At 50.9% G+C, this 13,332-nt stretch overlaps 1 protein-coding gene across 1 annotated transcript; it reads left to right on the forward strand.

The window, feature by feature from the left end:
• The first annotated feature begins 183 nt into the window (after positions 1 to 183).
• Positions 184 to 13,208, forward strand: RUSC2 (RUN and SH3 domain containing 2). The gene is made up of 11 exons (XM_047098695.1): positions 184 to 2,212; positions 7,567 to 8,196; positions 8,446 to 8,631; positions 8,779 to 8,919; positions 10,009 to 10,085; positions 10,295 to 10,469; positions 10,560 to 10,665; positions 11,387 to 11,433; positions 11,886 to 12,693; positions 12,788 to 12,925; positions 13,007 to 13,208. Exons 1-11 carry the CDS (start codon positions 184 to 186, stop codon positions 13,206 to 13,208), a joined length of 4,539 nt encoding a protein of 1,512 aa, XP_046954651.1.
• The last annotated feature ends 124 nt before the right edge of the window (positions 13,209 to 13,332 follow it).

Here is a 13,332-nt window from a genome sequence, read left to right on the forward strand (position 1 = left end):
CTCTGAATCTTTTCTCCTCTTGGGCTCTTCTCCACCTGAAAATGCTATGGGAAGGGCATGTCCCTGACTTCCAGGGAGGTGACATTAGGTTCCCTTTCTTTCCCTCTCTCTCCAGGTGCCAAGCTCTCCTGATGAAATGTGTTCTGCCCCACTGGGCTCCGGGGGCAGTGTCTGGTGCTGTTGATGCCCTTGTTCGAAATTTCCAGAATGGATAGTCCCCCAAAGCTGACTGGAGAAACCCTCATCGTCCACCACATCCCCCTGGTGCACTGTCAAGTCCCAGACAGACAGTGCTGTGGAGGGGCAGGTGGGGGTAGTGGGAGCACAAGATCCAATCCCTTCTGCCCACCTGAGCTGGGCATCACCCAGCCTGATCAAGACCTAGGACAAGCTGACTCGCTGCTATACAACAGTCTGCACTCTGCTCCGGGGGGATCTGCGCGGTCTGCAGACAGCACGAAGAGTAGGGTGCGGGATGGAAGAGGCCCCGGGGCCCCTAAACGACACAATCCCTTCCTGCTACAGGAAGGTGTGGCTGAGCCAGGACTTGGTGACCTATATGATGACAGCACTGGTGATAGTGCCACCCAGCAGTCCTTCCACCTGCATGGGGCTGGTCAGCCCACCTTACATCTGTCCCCTTTCCAGCTGCCACCACCTGGCCCTAGAGTGAGCAGGCCATGGGGGGCAACACGTAGTCGGGCTGGAGTAGTGGAAGGGCAGGAGCAGGAGCCAGTGGCCACCTTGGATACCCAGCAGTGCAGCACCAGCCACTGCTGCCGGCCAGAACTGGAAGCGGAGACCATGGAACTGGATGAGTGTGGGGGGCCTGGTGGGAGTGGCAGTGGGGGTGGAGCCAGTGATACCTCTGGCTTTTCCTTTGATCACGAATGGAAACTCAGTTCAGATGAATCCCCAAGGAACCCAAGATGCTCAGGCTCAGGACCTCAGCACTGCCGCTGCAGTAGCACATCCAGTCAGTCTGAGGCGGCTGACCAGTCCATGGGCTATGTGAGTGACTCCTCCTGCAACAGCTCAGACGGTGTGCTGGTCACCTTCAGCACCCTCTACAACAAGATGCATGGCAACTCCCGTGCCAATCTCAATTCCGCCCCACAGTCTTGCAGCAACTCTTCCTTCTGCAGCCATTCAGACCCTGGCGCCTTCTACCTGGACCTGCAGCCCTCCCCAGCTGAGTCTAAGATGTCTTGTGAGTCCCACCACCCCGACAGTGGGGGAAGGGAGGGGAGCTATGGCTGTCCTCATGCCTCGTCTCCTGAGCTCGATGCCAACTGCAACTCCTACCGCCCACACTGTGAGCCCTGCCCAGCTGTGGCTGACCTCACAGCCTGCTTCCAGAGCCAGGCCCGTCTTGTTGTGGCCACACAGAATTACTATAAACTTGTCACCTGTGACCTGTCCTCCCAATCATCCCCAAGCCCAGCTGGCTCTTCCATCACCAGCTGCTCTGAGGAACACACCAAGATAAGCCCGGCACCAGGCCCTGGTCCAGACCCTGGCCCCAGCCAGCCCTCTGAGTATTACCTATTCCAGAGGCCAGAAGTCCAGCCAGAGGAGCAAGAAGCAGTGGGTTCCTCAGTGGAAGCAGCAGCTCCTGTGGGCCCCGCTGTGATCGAGGGGCAAGTGTACACTAACACTTCACCCCCCAACCTTAGCACTGGACGCCAGCGCTCTCGAAGCTGTGATCGCACCCTGGCGCGCAGCCCTCCTGTCCGCCTGGGCTCACTGGAACGCATGTTGAGTTGCCCAGTGCGCCTGAGTGAGGGTCCTACAGCCCTCGCTGGGCCTGGCTCCCCGCCTAGGCGGGTCACCTCCTTCGCCGAGCTCGCCAAAGGCCGGAAGAAAGCTGCAGGCTCTGGCTCTCCGCCACTTCGACTGAGCATCGGAGACTCCTCCCAGGAGTTCTCACCCATCCAAGAAGCCCAACAAGATAGGGTGGGCCCACTGGATGAGGGCGTTCGCTGTAGCCATAGCCTACCACCCATGCCTTCGGGGCCAGGCATGGACCTAGTTGGCCCAGACCCCTGGTCCACCCAGGTCTGTCAGGGCCCCCAGTCCAATGAGATGCCACCTACTGGCCTCAGAGCTGCTGGGCAAGGCCCCCTGGCCCAGCTGATGGATCCAGGGCCTGCTCTCCCAGGGAGCCCAGCCAACAGCCATACACAGAAGGATGCAAGAGCTAGAGCTGACGGTAAGGAACCTAGCTGGAGAATATGAAGATATATGCATGGCTTCCTCAGTGATAGGGCCCTGGCAACCACCCCATCCATAACCACTAAAGGTTCCTCAGCCTAGATTAATCTTTCCAGTCCAGGTCACGTCCTACAGTTGTCACCGGGGGAAGGAGGGATAGAGGATAAACAAATACACTGAGGAGATAAAGTCAGGATTTAGAAATTGATATATTGGGAAAGGAAGTAACACAGAAGATTGTGATTATAAGCCTGGATGACTGGAAAGATGAGGGTACGTGGATAGAGACCTCAAACACTAAAGTAGATTTATAGGAAAAGGGATAAGGCACGAGTTTAGTTTTGGACATTTAGGAATTTACAGTGCTTAAGGGATATGTCCAATAGGCAGACCATACTGGGTGTCAGTGAAGTCCATTCTTTGATCAGTGATTGTTGCCACTCATCAAAGAGTCTGAAACCAGTCGCTAGACCTTTAAAGCCTCCTGGGTCCTCTCTTTTCCTATTTATTTTATTACATTTAAATATTTTATAAAGGCTCTGTGTTAAATGCTGGTGATAGATATGAGGGACAGTCTCTGCCCTCAAAGAATACGGACTAAGGATGAAAACAGAAAAGGAAACATAATTAAAACACAGAGATGACAGTATATGGTACTGGTCTATGAGAGGGCTATCCAGACTAACATGTCAGAAAAGGACTGCTAACATAATTTATATTTAAAACCAGTCTAGAAGGACGATTAGGAATAGGCTTTGTGGAGACTTGAAAGAACATTCTAGATTCATACAGTAGTCTGTATAAAACTACAAAGGTGCAAAATAACTTGATGCTTTCCAGAAACTGCAAATAATTTGGTATAGCCATGGTGGGGTGTGGATGGAACTTTTGAAGGATTTAATCAGGGAAGTGGCATTTTGTTTGTTTTTAACAGCTTAGTAGCATGTTTTCATTTGCGTTTTAGAAAGATCACTGGTTGTTTGGGTGGAAGGTAGATTGGAAAGGATATCCTGGGAGTCAGGGGATGGCTATGATCAGAGCCGTCAGAATAAAAGAGGTAGTTGCATATGTGGAATTTAAGAAACAAAACAGATGAACAAAGGGGAAGAAAGGAAAATTAAGATAAAAACAGAGAGAAGGCAAACCATAAGAGACTCTTAAATACAGAAAACAAACTGAGGGTTGCTGGAGGGGAGATGGGTAGGGGAATGAGTTAAATGTGTGTCGGGCATTAAGAGGGCACTTGTTGGGATGAGCACTGGGTGTCACATGGAAGTGATGAATCACTAAATTATGTTCCTGAAACCATTATTACACTATATGTTAACTAACTTGGATTTAAAGAAAAAATTAAAAATATATAAAATTAAATTAAATTTTTAAAAATAACTTTTAAAAAAAGAGGTAGTTGAAGCTTTGAGTGGATGAGAGCATCCAGGGAGAATGTGTGGAGTTATAAAAGGAACAAGGACAGAGAGCCCTGAGGATACAATGATTTAAGGGTGAGCAGAGCAACATCCCAAGGAGACTGAGAAGAATTAGGATATTAGAGGAAAACCAGGGGAGAGTGAAGGTACATGCACTAAATGAGGAGAAAATTTCAAAAAGAGTTCAACAAAATTTGAAGTGAAATTGCTAACATTAAGGCTGAAGAATCCAGAAAGCAACATTTGGGAGCAGTGAGGGTGGAAGCCAGATCTCAGAGGGTTCGGAAAGAAAGAGGAGATAAAGCAGGGGAAAGGGAGATAAAGGGGAATGTGCTGTGCTGTGGCCTCAGGTTGGGGTCCCTTGGCTTCTCAAAGGAAATGGGTTAAAAAAACATAAATGGTTTTATCTCTGCTGTTAGGGAGATCACAGCCCATCAGAAGACTTCACACTCCTAAACATACACAGAGGAGCTGTTCTTGGGGTGGGGATGGAAAGGGAGGTCTCTAGGGAAGAGGGGGGTCAGAAACAGAGATTGGCCAGAGTCCCTTGGAACCTACTCCCTTCTTAGACTGTACTGTCTGGCAGGTGTCTCTAGGCACAGGGGATGTTGTGGCTGGCATTCTTAGGGCAAGACCAATCCTGGTCAGAGATGCATTAAAAGTGTTGTTTGTTTTGTTATCAGGTAAGACTTTTCATGTAGAGATGCTTTTCTGTTCCATAAGTCTCCAGTGACTTACCACAGGTCTCTTCTCTCGATTCTTTGCTATGAGTGACTTCAAAAGAATTCATGAATGACAAAAGAAGCAGAGATCTCTTTGAGATCCTGAGCAGCAGAGTCAGGATTCAAAAAGATCTTACCAAGTCTGGAAAGAACAAAATTAAAAAAGCAGGGAACAATGTGAAGTTTGACAGGTGAGCTGTATGTACTTCCGTTGATTTGGGATATTTAACTGGTAGCAAACTCAGAATGAGTCAGCAGTTTGGAAGGGCTTCCTTCCAAAAGTTAAAATGACTGGATTCATTGATAGACTCCAGAAGGGAGAAGCTGATAGTCCTCTACTCCCTGCACCAGTTAGTGCTCACCTGGAAGTTCTAGGTGCTTCATTTTAAGAAGGAACTGAGGGACTGGGACTATGTCACCTATAGAACAGCAGACTTGGATGAACGTGGTCTCTGACTCCAGTTTTCTTAAGAGCTGTCACGTAGAAAAATGTGAAGCCTTAGTCTGTTTTCCCTGGGGACATAACTGAGACCCACTTCCCAGGTTAGGCTCCTCCTTCTTCTCTGAGCTTACTTCCCTGCCTCAAACCCTATCCTGGGGACTTAGGGAGGATTTTTAAAGAGTAGAAATAAACAGTCTAATACAAACATACTTCATATAGGGGGTATAATAAAGCTGGGGTTGGGAATACCTAATCTGATAGCCAGGGTCCATTCAGCCTTGAAATTTGATATTTAAATAAATGGAAAGGAGGGAGGCATTCCCAGGAGGGAAAGCTGTGTGCTTAAAGTTGGGGACAGAGTGGGGAGAGTGGTGTCAATGAGAATGGCAGGTGTGGAAGTTTGAGGGGAGAGCAGCCTAATTGGTGGCAGGTATGGACACCTGTTTGAGAAGATTAGACTTTATTCTGTGGGCAGTAGGGCCATGGGATAAAATTGGTATTTTAGGAAGCAGTCTGATTTATGTAAGAAGATCTGGATGCAGTGAGACTAGACTGAACCAAGGGAGACAGTGGGGGTTCATTCATTTAACAAATATTCATTCAGTACCTACTACATACCTGGCTCTATTCTAGGCACTGGGGATACATCAATGAACAATTCAGAAATCCTGCTTTTTTGGAGCCCTCATGAGGAGTAATAGACAATAAACAAATGAGATTACTTTCTGATAGTGATTAAATGTTAAAAAGAAAATAAAACAGGATAATGAGATAGAGTGTGACTTGTGACTGGGGTGGTCGCCACTGAGAAAGTGATGTTTGAGCTGATGCCTGAATGATGAGAAGATTTGGGGCAGAACAGCAAGTGCAAAAGACCCTGAGATGTTAATGAACTAGGCATGTTTAAGGACAGCAGGAAGTGTGGCTGGAGCACAGTAAGCAAAGGGAGAACGACAAAGGTTGCTCTTAGCACAGATTGGGGATGACTACTAGAGGGTACATTTTGAACACGTCCCTTAGGAATGATTCTAACCCCCCCACCATGGGGTTGTGATCACTGTCCCCTTAAGACTCACTGAAGTAGGGGCGCCTGGGTGGCGCAGTCGGTTAAGCGTCCGACTTCAGCCGGGTCACGATCTCGCGGTCTGTGAGTTCGAGCCCCACGTCAGGCTCTGGGCTGATGGCTCAGAGCCTGGAGCCTGTTTCCGATTCTGTGTCTCCCTCTCTCTCTGCCCCTCTCCCGTTCATGCTCTGTCTCTCTCTGTCCCAAAAATAAATAAACGTTGAAAAAAAAAATTAAAAAAAAAAAAAAAAAAAAAGACTCACTGAAGTAATAAATAAATGGGAAAAGATGAGGGCTACCATTTCATGTGTAGTGCAATGTGATAAAGAGAACGTTAGACCCTAAATCAGACTCTGGCTTAGGCAGAGTTCTACCTCTGCCACTTCCTAGTTGTATGACCTTGGGCAAATGACTTAATCTCTAAATTTCCAATACCCTGATCTGTCAGGTAAGGATATTAATTCCTATCTCACAGACTTGTGCGGCCAGAGTTGTGCTAGCGAGCCACACCCAGGGGGTTAGGCTTTGTAGGTGCTTGTAGCGCCACCTTGTGTTCATCCAGATGTTTACAGTATACGCGGTGTTTTATTAGAAGCATAGCTCACACACACACAAAGACCACCAGGCTATACAGTATCCTGGAGTTCTGTGTTTAGTTCGGAGCCCTATGTCTTGAGAGACGCTGACGTGAAGATTGGCTGAAAGAACAGGAGAGGATCAGTCTTGGAGACCACCGTTCTGTGTAGAGGGAGCAAATAAAGACCGTGAGGCTCCAATGCCAGGATTATGAAAAAAGTGGGAATGGGGTGGATAGGGGTGACAGGAGTCTGATCCCAGCTGCAAATAAGGAAATATTATGGTTAGATTTGCTTAAGAATGAAATGAGTCAGCTTTAGCGGAGAAAGGTGATGATGAGCAAAAGCTTGAAGTAAATAGTATCTTACCCTGAAGATCATGTGACTCTGACTCCAACTCTTTAGGCTTCCGAAACAAAGGAAATGGTGTTTCTGCCATTGACTGAAATGAAAGTCATCAGGAGAAAGGCGATAGATGAACTGTTTTAAAATAGCAATTATTAAGTGAAAGCAGAATCTTTGGGGCACCTAGGTGGCTCAGTTGGTTGAGCATCCAACTCTTGATTTCAGCTTAGTGCTGAGAGTGGAGCCTGCTTAAGATTCTGTCTCTCCCTCTGCTTCTCTCTCTCTCTCTCTCTCTCTCTCTCTCTCTCTCTCTCTCTCAAAGAAAATAAAATAAAAAATACGTGAAAGCAGAATCCTAAAGCAGAATGATCCAGAGATCAAGGGGAAGGTTGGGGCTAAAGCTGAAGGTTCAGGAGTCATGTGTATGAATGTCTGAACTTGAACAATGCAGGGGAGAATGTGTAAAGGGAGATCAAAGAATGGAGCCTTAAGATATATCCACCCTTGAAGTTAAGAAAATGAAGAAGGGGTGAATAGCCAAGAGTACAAGAGAGTTCAGTTATCATAAAGACAATAGGGAAAGTTTTACAAAAGATGGGAGGGGCATTGTCAAATTCCCAAACTTGGATTACCCCTACCCCATTCAATTCCTACAATTCAGGTCCTGCCTGTCTCTTCCCCTCTCCCCAGTGAGCATCATCTGTCTGCTTCTTTGCTTCCTCTCATGGGGGTCTCAGGGCATATCTGTCTGATTCCTCCTCCATCACTGTTGCCACAGGAGGTGGTGCTGAGAGCCGACCAGTCCTTCGCTACAGCAAGGAGCAGAGGCCTACCACGCTGCCCATCCAGCCCTTCGTGTTCCAGCACCACTTCCCCAAGCAGTTGGCCAAGGCCCGAGCCCTCCACAGCCTTTCCCAGCTCTACAGCCTCTCTGGTTGTGGCCGTGCACAGCAGCCTGCCCCACTGGCTGCCCCCACTGCTCAAGTTCCAGCCTTAGCTCCCTCAGGGGAGTCACAGGCACCCACCAACAGAGGTGCCAGGAAAGCTGGTCCTGAGCTAGAAACCTCACGGCCGTCACCCCTGGGTAGCTACTCCCCCATCCGCAGTGCTGGCCCCTTTGGGCCCAGCACCGATTCTTCTGCTTCCACCTCGTGCTCCCCTCCTCCAGAGCAGGCCACAGCCACAGAAAGCTCACCCCCATGGAGCCACTCCTGTCCTCCTGTTGCCCGGCCTGCCATCTCGCAGCAGCCACAGAAGGAGGATCAGAAGATACTGACCTTGGCTGAGTACCGTCTCCATGGAACAGGAAGTTTGCCTCCTCTGGGCTCCTGGAGATCTAGCCTCAGTCGAGCAGAAAGTCTAGCCCGGGGAGGTGGTGAGGGCAGCATGGCCTCCAGGCCCAATAATGGTATGAGCTTTACCCCCCACCCCAAGCATCTTTACCTCCCCTTTGAATGGTTTCTTATACTCCAGCCTGGGGTCAGGGGTTAAATAATGGGGGGGGGGGTTAATATGGGGTCCTTCCCCATATTATCTATGGATAATATCCACACACACACCCAGCCCTCATATTTTATATGGGCCCACTGGGTGGATATGAAGTGCTATCTCCTGCTAACTCTTGTCTGTCTCTTCTGCTAATCTGTTCTGCTTTCAGCCAACCACCTGTCCCCTCAAGCACTCAAGTGGCGGGAATACAGGAGGAAGAACCCACTAGGGCCACCTGGATTGTCAGGGAGCCTAGACCGAAGGCCGCAGGAAGCTCGACTGGCCCGAAGGAACCCCATCTTTGAATTCCCTGGCTCCTTCAGTGCTGCTGGCCATCTGAACTGCCGGATGAATGGTGTGTGGCCCAGGTCCCCAGTATACCCAGAGCAGGCTCTACCACAGCTTGGCAGGGCTGGAGAAGGGGTCAGTCCCCAAAGGAACACAGAACCCAGCTGCAACTCTTAGGAGAGTTGCTTGAGACTGATTTTTCTCTTCTTTGCAGGTCAAGTAGTAAAGCCATTACCACTGACCTGCCCTGACTTCCAAGATCCCTTTTCCTTGACTGAGAAGCCTCCAGCTGAGTTTTGTCTGTCCCCAGATGGCAACTCAGAGGCCATTTCCATTGACCTACTTCAGAAAAAAGGTGAATATTACCCCCAGCTCAGGCCAGGAATTCTGTTGTCAGTGCCTATTTGTGCCCATTGCCCTACTGTCTAGTCTTCCAGATTATTTCCCTATTTTAGAACTCCACATGCTAGGAAAGAATTAGCACACGAATTGGGGCAAGAGGTAGAAGTCTGTATTGTGTATGGTGTGTGTGCATGAGCACGCAAGGGTCATTTATCAGATGCTTAAGAATCGGGCTTCAGTCTCTTGCCTTGGAGAGCTACGTATAGTGAGGGAGACTTTGCCATAAATAAATGGCCATGTGCTCTTGGGGACAGTTCAAGTACTACAGGGACTAACAGCTTCGGTAAGCATAATGGTGACATCTACTAAGCTATTTAGCAAATAAGGGACCACTGGACTAAGAGAGCTGCTTCAATGAGATGATGCAAAAAGAACTGAACATCATTGTGGGCTGAAGGGAAGGAGCCTGTGAGAAGGAATAAAGATGAAGCTAAGGTCCCTTGCAGAGGAAGAGTGGGAGATTCAAACCTAGGAAGAAGGAAGAACCTTGAACAAGATGGAGAGTGAGTGGGCCCTGGGGGAGGTTAGGTAGAATGTAGTTAGGTCTTTTGGATGGACAGGGATGTGGAATTCATGACCAGTCGCCTCTGTTCTCTAGATGAAGTAGAATCAAGGGCTTGCGAAGAGGGGTAAAGATTTGGCAATGTGAAAGGATAGCAGAGCGTACCACGAGATGCACATCCAAGAAGTGCCCTTGTCGATCACTGTTATGAGTGGCCCCGGACTTTCTCCAGCAGCCACTAGCCTGGTTTCTCATAGCAGAGAAGATGAATAGTTAGATTGATCTAGGATATGGAGTAAGAAGGTCTTGAAGATGCATTTGGTGAGATGGATCCACTGGTGGTGAAAGCAGTGCAGGGCTTGAGAACTGGGCAAAAACAAGAAGGGGCCAGGGACTGGTCCTCGGTGAGACTGAGATCCGTGTGCAGAGACAGAGAGAAAGAGTGGAAGCCCCTCCCTCTCTCCACAGAGGGCTCCGTTTCAGCCACGTTGCCCAGGGACTTGCTTAGGAACCTGTCACACATCAAATTCTTACTTGCAGGGCTGGTGAAGGCAGTTAACACTGCTGTGGACCTCATTGTGGCCCATTTTGGCACAAGCCGGGATCCTGGGGTGAAGGTAGGCAAGAAACTGAAGAGCTGAGCTCTACCCGGCTGACCCTCACCCATTCTGTGCGACCACTTCCTCCTGCTCTCTTGCACCAAGAACCCAGAGTTGGGAGCTTCGGGATGGGGATCTCAAGAGAAGCATGCTCAGGCCTAAGAGAGTCAGAAAGGACCAAGGTCAGGCCTCAAATGATTCTCTGTACTTGTCTACTGCATCCACAGGCAAAGCTGGGGAATAGTTCTGTGAGCCCCAATGTGGGCCACCTGGTTCTGAAGTACTTGTGCCCTGCGGTCCAGGCTGTGCTGGAGGATGGGCTCAAGGCCTTTGTGCTAGATGTCATCATTGGGCAACGTAAGAACATGCCGTGGAGTGTGGTTGAGGCTTCCACACAGCTGGGTAAGTGCTGGGTGGCAAGATGGGGACTCCAGGCTGAGATTAAGGTTCCAGAGACTGGACATGTGACTGCTAACTCTGGCTTCCTCTCAGGCCCATCTACCAAGGTCCTGCATGGCCTCTACAACAAAGTCAGCCAATTCCCAGAGCTCACCAGTCACACCATGCGTTTCAACGCCTTCATTCTTGGCCTGCTCAAGTGAGTGTGTGGGGCAACAAGAGCTGCAAACCACCAGCCCTCTCCCCTAGGCTCCGCCACTTCTGAGGAACCAACTCCCTAGACTGAGACAGTCAGGTGGATCCACAGGATCTGTGGCCAGGGCTCAGGCTCACCTTCCTCCTTCCCCCGCCACTCCCATCTAGCTATAGCCTCTCTCAGTAGGTCACTGGTTTCCCACCACACCCACAACCCCCTGGCACTGATCACCAACATGGTCATTTGCTTTTAATCTGGTTTTTAATCCATAATCTGGCTTATTTGGAAATTAATCTGGTTCTTTGGATATTGTAAACTTTGATCCACTCCATTCCAGCACTACTTCCAAATCCTGCCTGCCTGTAAATCCATCTTGAGATCCACATCCTAGTATCTTTCTTTCTCAAGTATGGGCCCAGGCCATCCCCTTGGGGATGTGTACCCTGTACTCTCACTCAGTAGCTGCCCTGACTTCTTGGGTCCTATGCAAGCCAACTCCTTTCTAGAGGGAAGAAATTGGCTTGTGAATCACATGTTCACCCCCTCCCAACGTCCCCGCTGACTTTCCAGAACTAGATTACATGAAATGAACCAGGTAGCCATAGAAGGAGGGTGTTCAGCCTATACCTCTGCTCTATGTCTGACCCGATGTCCATCTCCTTTGTACCTTATCATCTGGCTATATCCACACAAGATTCAACTCTCTTCACCTATTTCCCTACAGCATCCGGTCCCTGGAGTTCTGGTTTAACCACCTCTATAACCACGAAGGTAATGCCCAGAACACTGTTCTCTCTTGCAAACTCAATATAGGCCAGACCTCAGAGGCTCAAAGAGGGAGGCACAGCTCTTTACAGATTCTAGAGGTGGGGAGGGAACCCCACAAACTTTCATCCTCAAAGCCGGGGCTTCTGCCCAAAACTTCCCCCAGCTTCTACTTGTGTTAGAGCCTTGGAGTCAGCAGGATACTCAGGCAGTGTGGAAGTCAGGGTGGCTAGGAACCCCAACACCTCCACTCTGAACTTGGGGCTGCCACTTAGGGTTTGGAGGTCGCGACCTGCACAACTTGAGGTGGCATCGTTTCCACTGGAGTGCATCTGAGGGCACAGTACGCAGCCTGTGTGGCCATATGCGGTGGCTCTGCCAGGGCTGCTTCTCAAAGGCCCACCCCAGGCCAGGCTGTGCTTCTCTGTGTGGCTCAGGCCTCTCTCTTTCTCCCCTAGATATCATCCAGACCCACTACCAGCCGTGGGGCTTCCTGAGTGCAGCACACACTGTGTGCCCTAGCCTCTTTGAGGAGCTGCTGCTGCTGCTACAGCCCCTGGCCCTGCTGCCCTTCAGCCTTGACTTACTGTTCCAGCACCGGCTGCTGCAAAGTGGGCAGCAGCAGCGGCAGCACAAGGAGCTGCTGCGGGTGTCCCAGGACCTACTGTTGTCCGCCCACTCAACATTGCAGCTGGCCCGGGCTCGGGGCCAGGAGGGCCCTGGAGACACGGACAGGGCAGTCCATGGGGAGCGGGTGAAGGGTGTGGGTGCCTCAGAAGGTGGAGAGGATGAAGAGGAAGAGGAGACAGAAGAGGTGGCAGAGGCAGCTGGGGGCCCAGGGCGTGGCAGGTGGGCCCGAGGCGGGCAGGCCGGCTGGTGGTACCAGCTCATGCAGAGTTCCCAGGTCTACATCGATGGCTCAGCTGAGTGCTCTAGGTTCCCCCGTGGTGGCAGCAGTAGCAGCAGTGAGAAAAAGAAAGGGTCAGGAAGTGGGGGGCCACCCCCTCGAGAGGGAGTAGTCGAGGGGGCGGAGGCCTGCCCTGCCCCTGAGGAGACCCTTGGCCGGGATAGGGGCTGGCCCTTCTGGATGGGGAGCCCACCTGATTCTGTGCTGGCTGAGCTGAGGCGCAGCCGGGAGAGGGAAGGGTCCACTGCCCCCTCAGCAGAAAATGAGGAAGGAGCCTCAGAACCTTCACCTGGGGGCATCAAGTGGGGCCACCTCTTTGGCTCCCGAAAGGCTCAGCGTGAGACCCGGCCCGCAAACAGGTGAGCGGCATCCCATAGTGTAGACGGAGGGATTTGGGGAGCCTCTCTAAGCCAGGGTACAGACAGAGCCAGAGCTCTAGCTGCTCTCTTCTAGGCTACCCTCTGACTGGCTGAGCCTGGACAAGTCCATGTTCCAACTAGTGGCACAGACAGTGGGTGCCCGCCGGGAGCCAGAGCCCAGGGAGAGCCTGCAGGAGCCACCCTCTCCAGCTCTGCCCTCCAAGCCTCCATGGTAAGCCCTGGGAGACAGGATTGGGGGGCTGGGTTTGGCTTTGGATGGGGTTTCTCTGACCTCCATTTGTTGTTTCCCCAGCGAGGTGAAGGCACTGTGCCATCATCTGGCCACAGGCCCTGGACAGCTGAGCTTCCACAAGGGAGATATCCTCCGGGTGCTGGGGCCAGCTGGAGGAGACTGGCTGCGCTGCAGCCGCGGCCCCGACACCGGCCTGGTGCCACTGGCCTATGTGACCTTGACCCCAACTCCAAGTCCAACCCCTGGAAGCAGCCAAAACTGAGGCCCTGTGCATGTTGGTGGCCTCAGGGACCCTCATAACCCCCAACTCAGAGCCTGAGAGCCCTTCCCAAGCCCTCTGGCTTGGCCACGGAGAGCAGACTAAGAGCTGGGGGCCATACATCCCT

This window comes from Lynx rufus, unplaced genomic scaffold, assembly GCF_022079265.1.
Source record: "Lynx rufus isolate CCGP_SWC_20201006 ecotype Redwood Valley unplaced genomic scaffold, mLynRuf1.p SCAF_10, whole genome shotgun sequence".
NCBI classification, from domain to species: Eukaryota; Metazoa; Chordata; class Mammalia; order Carnivora; family Felidae; genus Lynx; species Lynx rufus.